At 39.2% G+C, this 17,441-nt stretch overlaps 1 protein-coding gene across 1 annotated transcript in view; it reads right to left on the bottom strand.

Annotated features, from left to right (window-relative positions):
• The window catches only part of NID1 (nidogen 1), a 63,431-nt gene that overhangs the window by 31,740 nt on the left and 14,250 nt on the right, over nucleotides 1-17,441 (bottom strand). Inside the window, exons 2-6 of the mRNA XM_063306529.1 lie at nucleotides 7,136-7,435; nucleotides 6,215-6,444; nucleotides 4,788-5,203; nucleotides 3,252-3,401; nucleotides 571-822 (exon numbers count right to left, since the gene is read on the bottom strand). Coding sequence (XP_063162599.1) covers nucleotides 571-822; nucleotides 3,252-3,401; nucleotides 4,788-5,203; nucleotides 6,215-6,444; nucleotides 7,136-7,435 — 1,348 coding nt within the window. The remainder of the gene's footprint in view (nucleotides 1-570; nucleotides 823-3,251; nucleotides 3,402-4,787; nucleotides 5,204-6,214; nucleotides 6,445-7,135; nucleotides 7,436-17,441) is intronic.

Here is a 17,441-nt window from a genome sequence, read left to right as displayed (position 1 = left end):
TTTTTATTTATCTGTTGAAAGAGCCATCCTCTATGCTGAAATATTAACAGGCATGGTTCACATAACCAGCTAAACCTTAAGTGGATTGCTTGCGTTTGACTTAGTGTTATGTATAAACATAGCCAGCTAAGGCTTTGTCAACAAGCTATGGTTTAAAAGAATTATGTCTGAATCCTAAGACAAAATTGTTTTAACAATTGTTTAAACAAACCATCTTTTAATAGGATATATGGACTCAAACTCCACCTACACAACCCATGGTCTACTTTTCTTGCCCATCCTTGAAGCCTACAATCTCACTTTCTGCTTCTGGTGTCTCCTTGCTTTTATTTTTTAAGGCAAGTCTCCTTCACTTTAATAGGATGGGGAAAATGATGCAAAAATAGTTCATGAAAGAAAAGACGGTATATTATACTGTGGTTTTGCTGCCTGTCTTCTGCTGAAATTTGTTATAATGACCTTACAAAGCCTCCTTCCTGGGAATGTAAAATTCGTAATAAATATACTCATAACAAATATTGAAACATATAAAAATAACCCATTAATTTAAGAACAAATGTTAAAAATTACCAGTAACACTGAATCCATTTTGGTAACCTTCCTTCTCCACGGCAAACATCCATCCAATGATACCCCCAATGGAAGCCAGAGGAAGCAAAGAGTAACCCAAAGTTTCTGGAATTGTGCTAATGGCCGTGTATGCACGTCCATGGTTCATCACAACATAAGAGTGGAGGTCTGTGTTCTCAAATACAACTGGTACCGGGTTATTTCCTACAAAAATCCGTCCTTTGACTTTTCCATTGACTCGCTGAGGAGAACCTTGTAAAATAAAACAGTAAAACGGTAAAATAAAACAGTAAAATTACTAACATAGCTTGACATACACATTCAAAGACTAGAGCCGTGTTTCTCAACCTTGACAACTTTCAGGTGTGTGGACTTGCTGGCTGGGGAATTCTGGGAGTTGAAGTCCACACATCTGAAAGTTGCCAAGGTTGAGAAACACTGCTCTAGAGCTTCCTGCTTGACATGATGTACAAACAGGCCCTGTACTTCAAACATCTTCTGCCTTACTCCTTTCTGTCTTGAAACAGTAGAAAATTCTTTCTGTAAGAATTCTCTAATAGATGGGTCTTTCAATTCTTTCTTTCCAATTCTTTTTTCTGGAGGGCTAACCAGGCTGAGTTTTGGTGTTTCCACAACATGGCTGATTAGAGCTAGCTGCAAGATTGGATCCACTTTGGGCTAAATCTAACCCTCTCAGAGTTAGTTGATTGGATCATCTATCTCTTTTTGGTTTTCTCACCCCAATTATTAAAATAAAATGCAGAATTAACAAAATAATCCATATGAATAAAAAAGTAGCTTTTCATAGGGTAACTACAGATTTATTACAAATATCAAAGGAAAAAAGAACCTCTGTTTCTCATATCACACTATGCATGTTATCAGAACTCAGACAATACTCAAGATTATGATTTAGATGGAGAACATTGATCACAATATGAAAGCATGACTTATTTAAGTATGACATCCCTTGGCATTCAAACTTGGCCCATTTGTTAATAGCTGCTGTTTATTTGTTTAGTCGCTTCCGACTCTTCGTGACTTCATGGATCAGCCCATGCCAGAGCTTCCTCTCGGTCGTCAACACCCCCAGCTCCCCCAGGGATGAGTCCGTCACCTCTAGAATGTCATCTATCCATCTTGTCCTTGATCGGCCCCTCTTCCTTTTGCCTTCCACTCTTCCTAGCATCAGTATCTTCTCCAGGGTATCCTGTCTTCTCATTATATGGCCAAAGTACTTCAGTTTTGCCTTGAATATCATTCCCTCAAGTGAGCAGTCTGGCTTTATTTCCTGGAGTATGGAAATAAACTGGTTTGATCTTCTTGTAGTCCAAGGCACTCTCAGAATTTTCCTCCAACACCACAGTTCAAAAACATCGATCTTCCTTCTCTCAGCCTTCCTTATGGTCCAGCTCTCATAGCCATATGTTACTACAGGGAATACCATTGCTTTAACTATGCGGACCTTTGTTGTCAGTGTGATGTCTCTGCTCTTAACTATTCTATCGAGATTTGTCATTGCTCTCCTCCCAAGAATTAAACGTCTTCTGATTTCCTGACTGCAGTCAGCATCTGCAGTAATCTTTGCACCTAGAAATACAAAGTCTGTCACTGCCTCTACATTTTCTCCCTCTATTTGCCAGTTATCAATCAATCTGGTTTCCATAATCTTGATTTTTTTGAGGTTTAACTGCAATCCAGCTTTTGCACTTTCTTCTTTCACCTTCATCATAAGGCTCCTCAGTTCCTCTTCGCTTTCAGCCATCAGAGTGGTATCATCTGAATATCTGAGATTGTTAATGTTTCTTCCAGTGATCTTAACCCCAGCCTTGGATTCATCCAGCCCAGCACATCGCATGATGTGTTCTGCGTACAAGTTGAATAGGTAGGGTGAGAGTATACAACCCTGCCACACTCCTTTCCCATTGTTAATAGCTAGATTCCTTTATATCTAAAGGAACAGCTACCAGAAGTTATAATCATTCATGCTAATTTTATTTTTAAAATTTGTGTCTTGTATTAGAGCTTCTACATTTATAAAACTGTATAAAACATTTTCTGTTTAATCACACTATTTAAGCCTACTGAAATGCATGTCACTTTATCCACTATTTTACTACTTAAGAATCCCCAGATTAGTTAAAACAACATTGGTTCTAACTAACAGCTCTTGCAGTTTGGAATATACCATTTCATTTACTTGTTTCTAAAATTCAGCAGTATTAATTTGTCAACTAGCTGTGTGATTAATTAAGTGATCTACTTGGTCATCAAGTTTCTTACAGTTACGGTATTGTAGATCTTGATTAACCAATTAGCAGTTGGTTTTCTTTTTATAAGACATTTAAGAACACCATGAAAAATGTGTGGTTCATCAAGGCTAATCAAAGACTGTAATAAAGATATTTGAATTTGTGTGGTTCATCCCTTTTTCAGATTAACAATTTTAAAATTAATTATGTATTAATTTGAAAGAGTGGTAGCTAATAACATTTTCTTTAACCATTGCAGAATGTTAAGTACTTCAGAGTTCTCTAATATATCCTGGACTGGATATTGTACAAGATCTTGCACAATGCCTAGTCTACTCCAAGAAAGTAACATTTACATTGACTTCAGAAAAGTGCTGTGCTATATTTTAGACATTTAGCTTTGAAACAACTTTCCAAACAACTACTTACCTTCAGCTACACATTGCCTGCCATTTCCTTTGTAGCCAGCAATACAACTGCAACAAAAGCCATTTGGGTAGTCTTTGCAAACAGCATGAACTGAACACTGGTGGCGGTTGTTTGCACAGCTTTGCTGGACATCTGTACTGTAACGGAACACTGTGGGTAGGAAAAAAGAAAATTCAGTGCTTTCTGTAGAGGGCTGGTCAGGCTCACAGAGATTTTTAAGCCAGGTGCGGTGCATTTTATCTTCCCATTTGTCAGGAAGCTGTAAAATGGACAGAATGCAGGACAACATAATACAAGAATATGATTCTTATTGTAGGAGCGATGTCTCCTACATTACTGTTGCCACATTAAGCTCTCTGGTACCCAGACCTCTTCTGGTTGTGAAACAGAAGAGGAATTCAGCCTAGTAGAGCCCGAAGAGACAGGTTGATGGCAGGATTCAACTCCAGTTTTACAATTGCCACTTACTGATGGCAAGATGCTTTTCCATCCCTGGTACCAGGGACATGGCTTTCTCTTGCATTGTTTCCAGACTGTGGAATGTCCTCTCTCAGGAGCTGCATTTGGCCTCCATTCCTCAAGCTTTTCAAAATGGTTTGCCATGCTTTCAATTGTTAGGAGGTATTGGTATTTATTTTATTATGAATTTTAATTCTCACTATTGCCTCCACGAGCAAGAAGGAATACAGTACATCCAAAATTATAGGACATACAGTATGTTTGACAAGAGTACATCCCTACAACCTGCCCCAATTCTGATGTTCATGCCAGGATTGTTCCAATGGACTTTGACCACAAAGAACAATGCAAGTTGTTCAAAGTGCACTACTGAGTATTCCAGCTCCCTCCTTTCAGTTAGGTAACAATACTATTTTCTCTATCAAATACAAGGAGAACAAAGCTTTTCTCAGCCCAACAATGTAGACCAGGCTAAGAAATCAAAGCAATTAAGTCAAGCTACTTTTATTGTAATAGCTACAGTAACAGAATCATGCAAGTCTGAATGTGCTTCCCCCTCCCTCACTTTATCTTTGTTTGAACCAGGGAGGGGCCTGCCTGAGACATTTACTCAAACTAGTCTCTTGGAATGGATTCAAGCTTGTCTGATCGTTGCCTTGGTAGTGGTTCTTCTTCCTATCCTTAAAGGCCATTCCCTATGCCCTTGGCAACTTTTGTACTTGCACTGGAGAAGGGTTATTTTCTTAGGCAGCTGAGGGCCATAAGAGGTAAGTCAGTGACAATGTGGCAGCACGTAAACAGGCAGGGCCAATTCCTAGTGTTTAGGAGGATGAATTCAGCCTTTGAACTGCAGGTTGCCTCTCCTCGCATGTTTGCAAGTGAAAGAGATGTGCTGTGGAACCTTCAACACTTCCTACACCCATATTTACTAGTGCATATTTAGAAATAGGGGAGATTCCTTCATATCTGTTGTTCGTCAAACAACGGAGATGCTAAAAATAAATGCTTTGTATCTCATGAAACAGCCTATAGCATTTATGAAAGATAATCAATAGAGATTTAGCCAGGCCATCTTACCAATTCCAGTTTCATCATCTTCTTCTACTTCAATAATCTGAGCATGCTGGTTGGGAAACTGGTGGACTGGAAACTGGAGAGGTGGATTTTTCCCTGTTGGGAGTGGAAATTCAGCTGGAGGCTGCTCGGTTAAAGTTTGGTATGGAAGCTGAAAATCATCTTCTACTGCTGGCTGAGGTAAGCTGTATCCAGTCTGCAAATTATCTCCTCTGTCAGAAACATCATAGGAGACTTCTGGTTGGCTTATTTCAACAGAATCTTGGTGAAGAATGGAAGGGTCTACCGTCACTTCCTGGAATTGCTCATAGTCACTGTATTCTACAGTGGCAGGAGACTGAGTACCTTTGGCTGATAGGATATCATCTGAGCCACCAACCTCAAATGCCCAAATTCCAGGTTGTCCCAAATTGCTGGCCCTAAAAAACAAGACATTTCTGACTATACACTAACGGAAGCATGCTAAGCACTATATATTTTGTATTTCAAAAAACTGAGTTCCACACCACAAATTACAAGAATAGCTGGGCTAAGGTAATCCTCATGAACAGCCCTAAAGGGGTAGTTCTGAGGGAAAGAGTTGTTGGAGAAGATAATATTTAAGGGCTACTTACCACGTTAGAGAAAGTAAATATCTACATATACATGCATATACCAGCATGTACCACAGGGCTGAATTGTAAGGAGGCCTTTCTGTTGAATATATATTTTCCTTTCAGAATCATGCCTTACAAGCTGCAGAGTAAAAGCTGGAAACTCACAAGTGTTGTCCCATTTCTTGGAACTGGTGTTGTCTGAGGAAGAGCAACTGGAATTCCCAGTATGATTATGAACACTTGGACTGGGAAATGTTACAAGCCTTCCTCTCTTTGGATTAAGAAGAACGATCAATCTGCGTTGTTTTTCTGCTAACCCCCCCCCCCCAGTAGAGTATGAATGTTTCTAACTAAATAAATTTTGTTCTCTTGCAAGTTTTATCCCAATAAACTTGCATAGGATCCATGCCGGCAGTTATTACACCAGCCCATTGCTTCAGGCGAGATCTGTACAGCCACTGCACTTCACCACGCAGTTTCCGCTATGAAATGTGACTCACACGGTATCGACTCTGAACAGGCTCTGTAACTTCCAAGCAATATATGTAAGAACAACTAATACGTTCACAGGCACTCGTCCTGCAGGGCCTCTTCCTCCTCTACCCTTTCTTCTCTTGTCCATTAGGCTATCCTTTAAAAACCTGCCTTTTATAATAGCAAAAGGATTAGGCGCATTACAAATTCATAGCGGTCTCTCCACCTACAATTTCTGAGTTCTCCATGTGCTACAACTTAACGAGTACTATTTTATTCAGAGAAGAACACTGACAGGATTTATTTAATTACCAGAAAGCAGCAGAAAATTATTTTGGAAGAATAATGAAAACAGCATACTTGCACAGATTCCTAAGGATCTCTTCATCGTTAGCAATTATATTGTACGATCCAGGTTTTACCCATAAGAAGTAATTTGTAGAAGGTTGACTAAAGCCAACAGTTGCTGGGACAACTGTGTCGCCGTTTTTGGAACGTGTACTATAGAACTGCAAGCCATCTTCTGGATAAAGGAAAACCGCATAGGAAGTAGAATCAGAAGGCGCTAAAACAGCCTGGAATGTGTTTCTCTGTGGGGAAGATTTAAATTTCATTTGCAAAAAATTAAAAAAAACACAGACACCTGAATGATATATATTTCATAAAACAAGGCAGCTTGTGTAATTATTTATTGCAGAATACAATACACTTACCCAACTTAGCATGTTCCATTTAATTTCAAGTCCCAGAATTCCTAGCTAGCACGGGATTCCATATTCCCACACAGGCTGGAAATTCTGGGAGTTTCTGAAAGCTCCAAATTAGGAAAAACTGGAATATAGAATCAAGACTTTAAGGAAAGAAAGCTAGAAAATTAAGAATTTTTATAGGAAATATTAAAATTGTTCATGCCAAAGCAGGTATTTCTCTGAACACTGAACATCACAAAGTCATATATTTCAAAAATATGCCCTCAGTCAAAACTCTAAATATGACCAAGGTTAGCCTAGGAGTCATGGAGTATTTTTACAATTATATTTTTTCTAGCATGTCTCTTTAGCTATTCTTAGAATATCTTATCTTGTTTTCTGAAGAGATATGTATAAGATTCCACATTAAGGCTGCAATCCTAAATCTATTTGCTAGGAGATAAGACCACGTGGATTCAATGGGAATTAATTCCAATTAAACATGCACAGGATGGTCTACAGTTTCTGCATTAAAAAAAATACATTCAATTATTGAATGTACTCTTTCAATGGTAGGCTGTTACCTGCTTACCTTCACTTGTGAAGCAGCATCTTGTCTAGATCCTGCATAAGGAGCCACAGAATCCCAGGTAACAATGACAACACTCTTTGGATCAAAGGCAGTATTTGGAAAGCCCCTTTTGATGTATTTGGCAGCAAGTTGGAGGACCTCAGGGGATGAATCTTCCCTGTAATACACATTTCCATGTCCACCTGTAGTATCCAAGTCAGCATAAAAGGGAGCGAGACCTCCAAAACTAAGAGGAAATTGACCAAGATAGTCTTCTTCTCTTGATGGCTCACTCACTGCAATGATGCCATTAGTAAGAACCTAGTTAAAAGAAAAAAAATATGTGTTACAAATGCTCAAATACAGTACAGACAATGCTTACCTCCCGTTTTGAAAATATAAAATCTAAGAAAATGGTGTATTTACTAGATCTGAATAATAGGCAGATTGTGTATTTTCCAAAATGAAGGAAAGGTCCATTGGTCCAGGAGCTCTCAGGGCAGTCCAAGATATAACCTGAAACCATCACAGCACTGGCAAACCTTAACTTGGATATCTGTGATCCATATTGGAACTTAAGGCTGCAACAGATGCAGAAGAAATCTGCAGTTAACACAAACTACATTTTGTTTATCGTCTAGCTTCATGAAGGAGTCAAAAGCATTCATACCACTTAATGTGTCCTCAAGTTGGTCTAAAGATACTGTGTTACCAAAGTATGGATTTGTTAATTTAGTTGACTCAGCAACACCTTTAATTTTTTTTTATATGATAGTAACTTGGGCAGCAATTCAGTTACAGCATTAAATACATAGAGCAGTCAAGAAATACATAACTAGATTCAAATAATATAAACCAGTGTGAATCCATTCCAAGTCAAATTAAATAAAATCCTTCAACACAACTGCAATTAAGAGTAGAATTTAATAATTATATTCTGCAATGTTCAGCATTGGTCTGAGCAGAATGGAACTATAGCTCTTTTCAGATGTTACAAAATTGTAAGCCTATGGGAGATATGAAATATGTGTGAGGAAACTTTAATTTCAGAGGACTTTGGATCACATACTAGACTCTAAATGGGCTTAGTCAAACACTTTTATGGGTTCTCTTCAGGCTTTTTAGATTCAGCTGGGAAGGCTGGAAAAGAAGGGTACAGTTCATGGGTTAACAAACTCTGTTTCAACTTTATTTTTTTTAGCATTTATGATATGGGCACTATGTTTCTGTTGGTGTGAAAGGTGAAAGGCCCCCTGTGCAAGCACCGAGTCATGTCTGACCCTTTGGGGGGATGCTGCTTTCGCGACGTTTTCTTGGCAGACTATAGAGCGGGGTGGTTTGCCATTGCCTTCCCCAGTCATCACCTTCCCCAGCAAGCAGGGTACTCATTTTACCAACCTCGGAAGGATGGAAGGCTGAGTCGACCTGAGCCGGCTACCCGAGAGAGAATCCAGCTTCCGCTGGGATCAAACTTGGGTCGAGGGGAGAGTTTTGGTTGCAATAGTGCTGCCTACCACTCTGCACCACACGAGACGGATATTGCTCCTTTTTGTAGAGAATCCGTAGCACACAGCCTCCTCGTGCAGTCGCCCAGTCAAACTGTGACCTAAGCTTTTGCCAGCTTAGCAAGGGGACATGCCACGCTAGCTGCTGATGAACTACAGACAGACCAATGTTTCTGTTAACAAAGCCTAAAACTGCTTTCACTTTTTTTTTAAGCAACTGCATGACACAACTGGCACTTTTTTGACCTGCAACTTAGAACCTTTTGACACATCAAGCTAAAGCAATCTCTGCCTTTCATTTGCTTTGACGTGATACCGACTATTCCCTTCTTTTCCCAGAAATCCCTGGTTTTACATATGTCATTTTGTATGCTTCACTGTTGGTGCTACTTTGATTTTAAGTGATGGTGCATGTTAACCCCAGTTCAGGAAGCACAACGGACAAAAAGTTAGAGTAGAACCCATTTTTCTATTTACAAAGAGTTGCTTTTATTTTAAAAAATAAATGTAGACATAAATTTGATAAGATTTCCTTTCATGTCTAGCTTGAAATGTTACTGTCTGCTCCAGCCTTTCTCAACTTTTTGACCCTGGAGGAATCCTTGAAATATTTTTGAGGCCTCAGGGAACCCCTGCACATTCAGGCTCAAATATAGGCCAGAAGTTACAAAATTATTATATTCTTGTCATGTATAGACCTATATATATATGCATTAACTGTGTTCTTAAACTAAAAATAAAGAATGAAACTTACCTGTTTGATGTGAAGTTTCCTGAATTGGAAATAATTTTGTAAATAAATCGTGATCTCCCAGAGAACCCCTAGTGACCTCTCGTGGAACCCTAGGGTTCCATGGAACCCTGGTTAAGAAACCCTGGTCTACTCCATCATTTCATTGTTCTATTACAACTTCAGTCCCTCCTCATTTTGTTGCATCTGCAATTTTTTATTTATTTTTGTTTATTTATACTTCAAATTTAGTCACTACCCATCTCACTCAAGGAGCGACTCTGGGCAGTTTACAATTAAAAACAAGAATAAATAATCATTAAAATACAATAAAACAATATTCTTACACAAAAGTATACTCCAAGACAGAGGTCTTAAAAGGGTCTTAATTTATGAGAGCGCCTTCAGGGTGCTAACCACCCGCAGGGTTGGTTGCTCCTCCTCACACCCCACACGAGCTGGCAGAGTCAGGTCTTCACTCCTTTCTGGAAGGCCAGGAGAGTGGGGGTCTGCCTCAGCACATACTTAGGAGAATTGTATGGTGCATTAACCGCTATGTGTCTACAACCTTGTTTTTATTAAATAGCATGACTGGTGGAAGAGAAATTTCTGTCAGGTTATTCTTCCCAGATTTACTGTCGTTAATACTGTAAATGCCATTCCCTCCCATTCACCCCTTTTTTCATATCTATCAGGATGGTATATACAATTCACGGGAGTTCAGTTCCCAGTACAAGGAAAAGATTTGCCTACATATGCCTGACAAGTCCCAATTTAGGATGAAACTGGTCATGTACTGCCTCCTGGTGGTCCAGACAAGTAAAATAAGTAAAAAGATAATTTTTTGTAGTACCTGTTTTAGAATGTGACTTGATGTGACATCATTGAACCGGCTGGTTCACACACTATGCTAAACTATAGTTTAAGTATGGTTTGCTAAGAAACTACTAGATGGATTCATACATCATGCTAAGCTACAAAAACCATGATCTGCAGACAGCAATAGCTGAATTCATTACTCATGCTAAGCCAAGCACTGCCAAATCACATTTTGGCTTAGCATAATAGGTCACTATGTCTACCTCTCCCAGCTACCAACTAGTGATCTGCTGGCCCCCGCACCCTCAATCTAAACTAGCACAGTCCATTCTACCATTTCCCTTGGTCTAGATGTTGATTTACTAGGCTTGTGTTTTCAATATTCTGCTACTTGGCTCTGAGGCACAGACCTCATAAGGATGTCAAAAGAAAACAGAACAGATTCCATCTTTGCTATTTACTTTGCAACTCTGGCCTTTCCATACCAAGATAAGATAACTGCTATAGTCATACTTTCCCAGAATGGCTGAGATGAAACTTCTCAAACAGATGCAGCAGTAATGCTTCTGGATACATACAGGATGCCAAACAGATAAAAACCAGTCAGCTTGTCTGGTAAAATAACCAAAGCTACATATTTCAAAGAAGCCAGAAGTTTTGATTCAAGGATATTTGTAAAAATGATTCTGAAAACATTGATATCAGTGAACAGGTATATTTGGTAAATAACAGAAACTCTTGTTACATGTTTCCAGCTGATATATGATGGGTACTGTGTCATATTGTTGTAGAAGAAGGGACAACATAAAGGAATTTTGCAATGATTTTTTAACTTCAGACTGAAGATAGGAATAGATAAATCCCTCAGCTCTAGAATTAGCTTTGCCAATTATTCATATCACATCAGAAGATTGTATTTTCCCTTAAATATAATTTCCTTAAATTGTCTAAAAATTTTAATCTGAAATCATAAAATTTATTCTAGTAGATCAAATTCTAAAAACTCAAAAGACATAGCATTTAACAAGTTGTAAAACAATTTTATGCCATTGAATAAATGTTTAAGAACATGCTCTAATTGTGTGTTGTTGTTGTTTATTCGTTTAGTCGCTTCCGACTCTTCGTGACTTCATGGACCAGCCCACGCCAGAGCTTCCTGTCGGTCGTCAACATCCCCAGCTCCCCCAGGGACGAGTCCGTCACCTCTAGAATATCATCCATCCACCTTGCCCTTGGTCGGCCCCTCTTCCTTTTGCCTTCCACTCTCCCTAGCATCAGCATCTTCTCCAGGGTGTCCTGTCTTCTCATTATGTGGCCAAAGTATTTCAGTTTTGCCTTTAATACCATTCCCTCAAGTGAGCAGTCTGGCTTTATTTCCTGGAGGATGGACTGGTTTGATCTTCTTGCAGTCCAAGGCACTCTCAGAATTTTCCTCCAACACCACAGTTCAAAAGCATCGATCTTCCTTCTCTCAGCCTTCCTTATGGTCCAGCTCTCGCAGCCATATGTTACTACGGGGAACACCATTGCTTTAACGATGCGGACCTTTGTTGTCAGTGTGATGTCTCTGCTCTTAACTATTTTATCGAGATTTGTCATTGCTCTTCTCCCAAGGATTAAGCGTCTTCTGATTTCCTGACTGCAGTCAGCATCTGCAGTAATCTTCGCACCTAGGAATACAAAGTCTTTCACTGCTTCTACATTTTCTCCCTCTATTTGCCAGTTATCAATCAAGCTGGTTTCCATAATCTTGGTTTTTTTGAGGTTTAGCTGCAAACCAGCTTTTGCACTTTCTTCTTTCACCTTCATCATAAGGCTCCTCAGTTCCTCTTCACTTTCAGCCATCAAAGTGGTATCATCTGCATATCTGAGATTGTTAATGTTTCTTCCAGAGATTTTAACTCCAGCCTTGGATTCCTCAAGCCCAGTTTGTCACATGATGTGTTCTGCATACAAGTTGAATAGGTAGGGTGAGAGTATACAGCCCTTCCGTACTCCTTTCCCAATCTTAAACCAGTCCGTTGTTCTGTGGTCTGTTCTTACTGTTGCTACTTGGTCGCTATACAGATTCTTCAGGAGGCAGACAAGATGACTTGGTATCCCCATACTACTAAGAACCTGCCACAATTTGTTATGGTCCACACAGTCAAAGGCTTTAGAATAGTCAATAAAACAGAAATAGATGTTTTTCTGAAACTCCCTGGCTTTTTCCATTATCCAGCGGATATTGGCAATTTGGTCCCTAGTTCCTCTGCCTTTTCTAAACCCAGCTTGTACATCTGGCAATTCTCGCTCCATGAGCTGTTGAAGTCTACCTTGCAGGATCTTGAGCATTACCTTACTGGCATGTGAAATGAGTGCCACTGTTCGATAGTCTGAACAGCCTTTAGTGTTTCCCTTTTTTGGTATGGGGTTATAAGTTGATTTTTTCCAATCTGATGGCCATTCTTGTGTTTTCCAAATTTGCTGGCATATAGCATGCATTACCTTGACAGCATCATCTTGCAAGATTTTGAACAGTTCAGCTGGGATGCCGTCGTCTCCTGCTGCCTTGTTATTAGCAATGCTTCTTAAGGCCCACTCAACCTCACTCTTCAGGATGTCTGGCTCTAGCTCACTGACCACACCGTCAAAGCTATCCCCGATATTGTTATCCTTCCTATACAGGTCTTCTGTATATTCTTGCCACCTTATCTTGATCTCTTCTTCTTCTGTTAGGTCCTTGCCATCTTTGTTTTTGATCATACCCATTTTGGCCTGGAATTTACCTCCAATGTTTCTAATTTTCTGGAAGAGGTCTCTTGTCCTTCCTATTCTATTGTCTTCTTCCACTTCCGCGCATTGCTTGTTTAAAAATAATTCCTTATCTCTTCTGGCTAACCTCTGGAATTTTGCATTTAATTGGGCATATCTCCCCCTATCACTGTTGCCTTTTGCTTTCCTTCTTTCTTGGGCTACTTCTAGTGTCTCAGCAGACAGCCATTTTGCCTTCTTGGTTTTCTCTTTCTTTGGGATGTATTTTGTTGCCGCCTCCTGAACAATGCTGCCAACTTCTGTCCAGAGTTCTTCCGGGACCCTATCTACTAAGTCCAGTCCCTGAAATCTATTCTTCACCTCCACTGCATATTCCTTAGGAATATTAGTGAGATCATATCTAGCTGATCTGTGGGTCTTCCCTAATCTCTTTAGTCTGATCCTAAATTGTGCAAGAAGAAGTTCATGATCTGAACTACAGTCAGCTCCAGGCCTTGTTTTTACCAACTGTACAGATGTCTGCCACCTTTGGCTGCAAAGGATGTAGTCAATCTGATTTCGGTGTTGTCCATCTGGTGAAGTCCATGTATAAAGCCGTCTCTTAGGTTGTTGGAAGAGAGTGTTTGTTATGCAGAGTGAATTGTCTTGGCAAAATTCTATCAGCCTATGTCCTGCTTCATTTTGTTCTCCCAGGCCATACTTACCTGTAATTCGAGGTGTCATTTGACTGCCCACCTTAGCATTCCAGTCTCCTGTGATGAAAATAACATCTCTTTTAGGCGTGTTGTCCAGTAGGTGCTGCAGATCCTCATAGAACTGCTCTACTTCAGCTTCTTCAGCATTTGTGGTTGGGGCGTATATTTGGATCACTGTGATGTTAGATGGCTTGCCCTGAATTTGAATTGAGATCATTCTGTCATTTTTTGGGTTGTATCCAAGCACTGCTTTAGCACTTTACTATTAATTATGAAGGCTACTCCATTTCTTCTGTGGTCCTCTTGTCCACAGTAGTAGATCTGATGGTCATTTGATGTGAAGTGGCCCATTCCAGTCCATTTCAGTTCACTGACGCCCAAAATGTCTATCTTTAATCTTGACATCTCACCAATAACCACATCCAATTTGCCCTGGCTCATAGATCTTACATTCCAGGTTCCAATGGTGTGTTGATCCTTAGAACATCGGATTCACCGTTCACCACCAGCACCGATGGCCACTAGCCGTCCTTTCGGCTTTGAGCTAGCTGCGTCATCATGTCTGGGGCTAGTTGAGCTCATCCTCTGTTCCTCCCCAGTAGGATTTTGACCATCTTCCGACCTGGGGGTCTCATCTTCCGATGGTATACCGACATATCTCTGGTTGTACTGATCCATTTAGTTTTCACGGCAAGAATACTGGGGTGGGTTGCCATTACCTTCCCCAGGGATCGCATTTAGTCTGACCTCTCTGTCATGACCTTCCCGTCTTGGGTGGCCCTTCACGGTTTAGCTCATGGCATCACTGAGGTGCTCAAGCTCCAGCACCACGACAAGGTAACGATCCTTTGCTGAAGTCTAATTGTGTAAATTACTATAACTAAAAATAATTATTTATCCATCTCTTCATCAGTTTATAAATTAGGATTTTTTAAATGGTATGACTCAAGAACAACAAAAAATACTAATGTAACGCTATATTTTATAAAAGCTAAGATTGAGACATTAACTAGTGCCTATTCATTATCAGATACTGATTAGCCACAGAATAATCGTGCTTTGAAACAAGACAGCTATTCCAGACTTTGCTTCTGATAAGAAAATAATTATCAAAGTTTTTTACCTGTCTAAACCTAAGTGCTGTTGCTGATCAATGTCTCCATCTGATTTTTCCACAAAATGTTCACTAATGTAGAAAGAGGTTCCTTATCACATGGAATGAAGAAAGTGTCAATTATAATGTAATAAATATTCTTAAGAACAGTTGTAAATTAAAGTCATAATATTGTATTATGTCACTGTGTTATTTCTCTTATTGTATTTTAAAGTTTATGTTGCTATATCTGTATTCTGTTTTATACTGTGGGCCACCCAGAGTCATGCGGCGCTAAAACCAAAATAAATTAGTAAAATTTCTGTACCCAGGCCACAAATCCAAATTTTGTAGCACAAAAAAAGAACTAAGATACTGAAACTTAATTTTTCAGTCACAGATGTGAAGTCAACTGTGATTTTAGCAGTTATTACTCATATGCTTATGAATATATTTTTGCAGCCACAGAGATTAAAAACCAAGGTGTGATGGAATGTGTCTCTGAGGAGGGAGGTGGTGCAATGGAGATCGCAGAAGAGGAAGAAGGGGATGTATTCCAGGAGGAGAGACGAACAGTTTGGAGGACCTTGGGCAGCCAGCCAAGAAGCTGAGACAGGGCCCACCTTAGATTGCCTGGAGTATTTTTTCCTAGCACCTTTTGTCTTTACTGAGTTTGGCAAGATTCTGTGTATGGTAGAAACAATAAAGACTAGAGCTTAATTCCTGGCTCCACATTGTTTCTTTGCCTCAACCCTGACAAAAGGCTCTGCAAAATTTTTGAAAGGGGTGTTTCTTAATAAATGAGAACCCTTCTTTTGAAGCAATAAAGCATCTTTTTCTGGGTTGGGAGGGCTGATGTAATGAATAATAAATTGGATTTGATCCTGATAGATTTAGATTAATGTTAATGGGCAGCCAATCAAATACAGATGTCTCATTCCATTCCATGTCATGTTCATAGATGTGAAGCATGTCTCCTTTGTTGATGTACCTGCTTTCTGGAGCAACATTACCCCCAATGTCCATATGGCCCCAACTCTGCTATCCTTCAAGTGATTTTTTGATCATTTTCCTCAATAAGTAAATGAACAAGTATGATGTTTTTGACTCAGTTGTTTAATTGGGTTCTCTTTATCTAGTTTTAGGACTTGTGTGGAAAACAGGTCACATTTAGGATATATTTATGCAGAAATATTGAAAATCCAAAGGGTTCACAAACTTTTAAGCACCACCGTAAGTTACATTTATCAGACATAAGTAAACACGTCTCTTGCATACACTATGCTTAGTTCTGCCTCTGTTAGCTAAAGGAATTTATGAAAAGCAGCAAGAAGAAAAAGAAAAAATGCGGAAGAGAAAATGTGAGACTTGAAGGAAGAAGTCCAGTGTTTCAAACAATGACATTCTTAGTAAGTCAGCCACACAGTAGAGGCACATTACTATATACGTGAGCCATCAGAGGCTATATTTCAAGAGACTATGGAGGAAGGGCCATAACTTTGTGTGTAGCAGACCTCATAATCAAAACTTGGCAATTAAAAAGCTTGCAAGGAACAGGGCAGGCAGGGTGGGGAGAGATTTTTATCTCAAATTGTGAGGAGTTGCTGCTTACCAGAACAAACAACAGTGACAATGGGTCAATTATCTCATTCACCGTACAGCAGTTTCCTTTCTGCATTCACAATGAATGAATACTTATTAAAGTGTTTATTGTAGCTGAAAATGCAGCTAACATTTTGAAATACACAATGCTTTCCAGACCTATTGAGTTATATACAATGCTATCTCTCTAAAAGAAAAATTAACTCCCCCTTCATTTGCACTTCGCATGAGCAAGTGCATTTCCAGAGCAGGGACTGTACAGATCGGTAGGTGTGAGGTCAACAAAAAACTTTGCTCAACTTTGGACATAGTACAAACTAACCCATGTTATAATGGTCCAGGTGTAGGTGATCATTATTTTCAAAAATATAAATGATGACACCTATTTACAAATCTATTAACAATTAAATAAAACATTTTCATATACTGACTACTCATTCTGGAATGCATGTTTGTTTGTTCTGACTTTCATTGTCCCACTTAATTCCAATGACAATGAAAAACAATTACTCTGAACAGAATGCCTCCAAACTCTATCATCCCAAAGGCCAATTCTAATATACAATATTGCTTATATAGAAAATATAAGTGATCCCAAGAAGTTTTCACTGGAATGATTTCAGAAGAAGGCTTCTAGAAAATCATACTTTAGATTGGTGACCATAGGAATAAAGGAAAGCATTTACTCAGAACAAATATATTCCATCTCTCCCTTCCTCCTGGGTCCCTGTGTAATTTATGATTCCTAACAGTAGTCTACAGAAATTAGCCTCTTCAATACACCTTAATACATGAGGGACTGGGACAGGCATGTGCAGACAGAGAATTGCACTCTCTCAAGGATAAAGAACACAATTCATTCAGTGCTTTAAATGCCATCTGTGAAATTGTGAACTTGATGCACTTCAACCAATTTCTTTAGAATCTAAGTTTTATGAGTTATTCCTGAGAGTACCCAGCTGCTGTATCTAGCTACAGTCTTGCTGTCATCCTCAAGTGCAGCTTCACATAAAGCACATTCCAATAATCTAGAAGAGAAATTATTATTATTATTATTATTATTATTATTATTATTACTATTATTAAAATATATATGCTACTAAACTCCCAGAGACTCTTAATCAGGAAT

This window comes from Candoia aspera, chromosome 1 (assembly GCF_035149785.1).
Source record: "Candoia aspera isolate rCanAsp1 chromosome 1, rCanAsp1.hap2, whole genome shotgun sequence".
Lineage (NCBI taxonomy): Eukaryota > Metazoa > Chordata > Lepidosauria > Squamata > Boidae > Candoia > Candoia aspera.
Note: the sequence above shows the minus strand (reverse complement) of the source record. Positions and strands in the feature narration are given on the sequence as shown.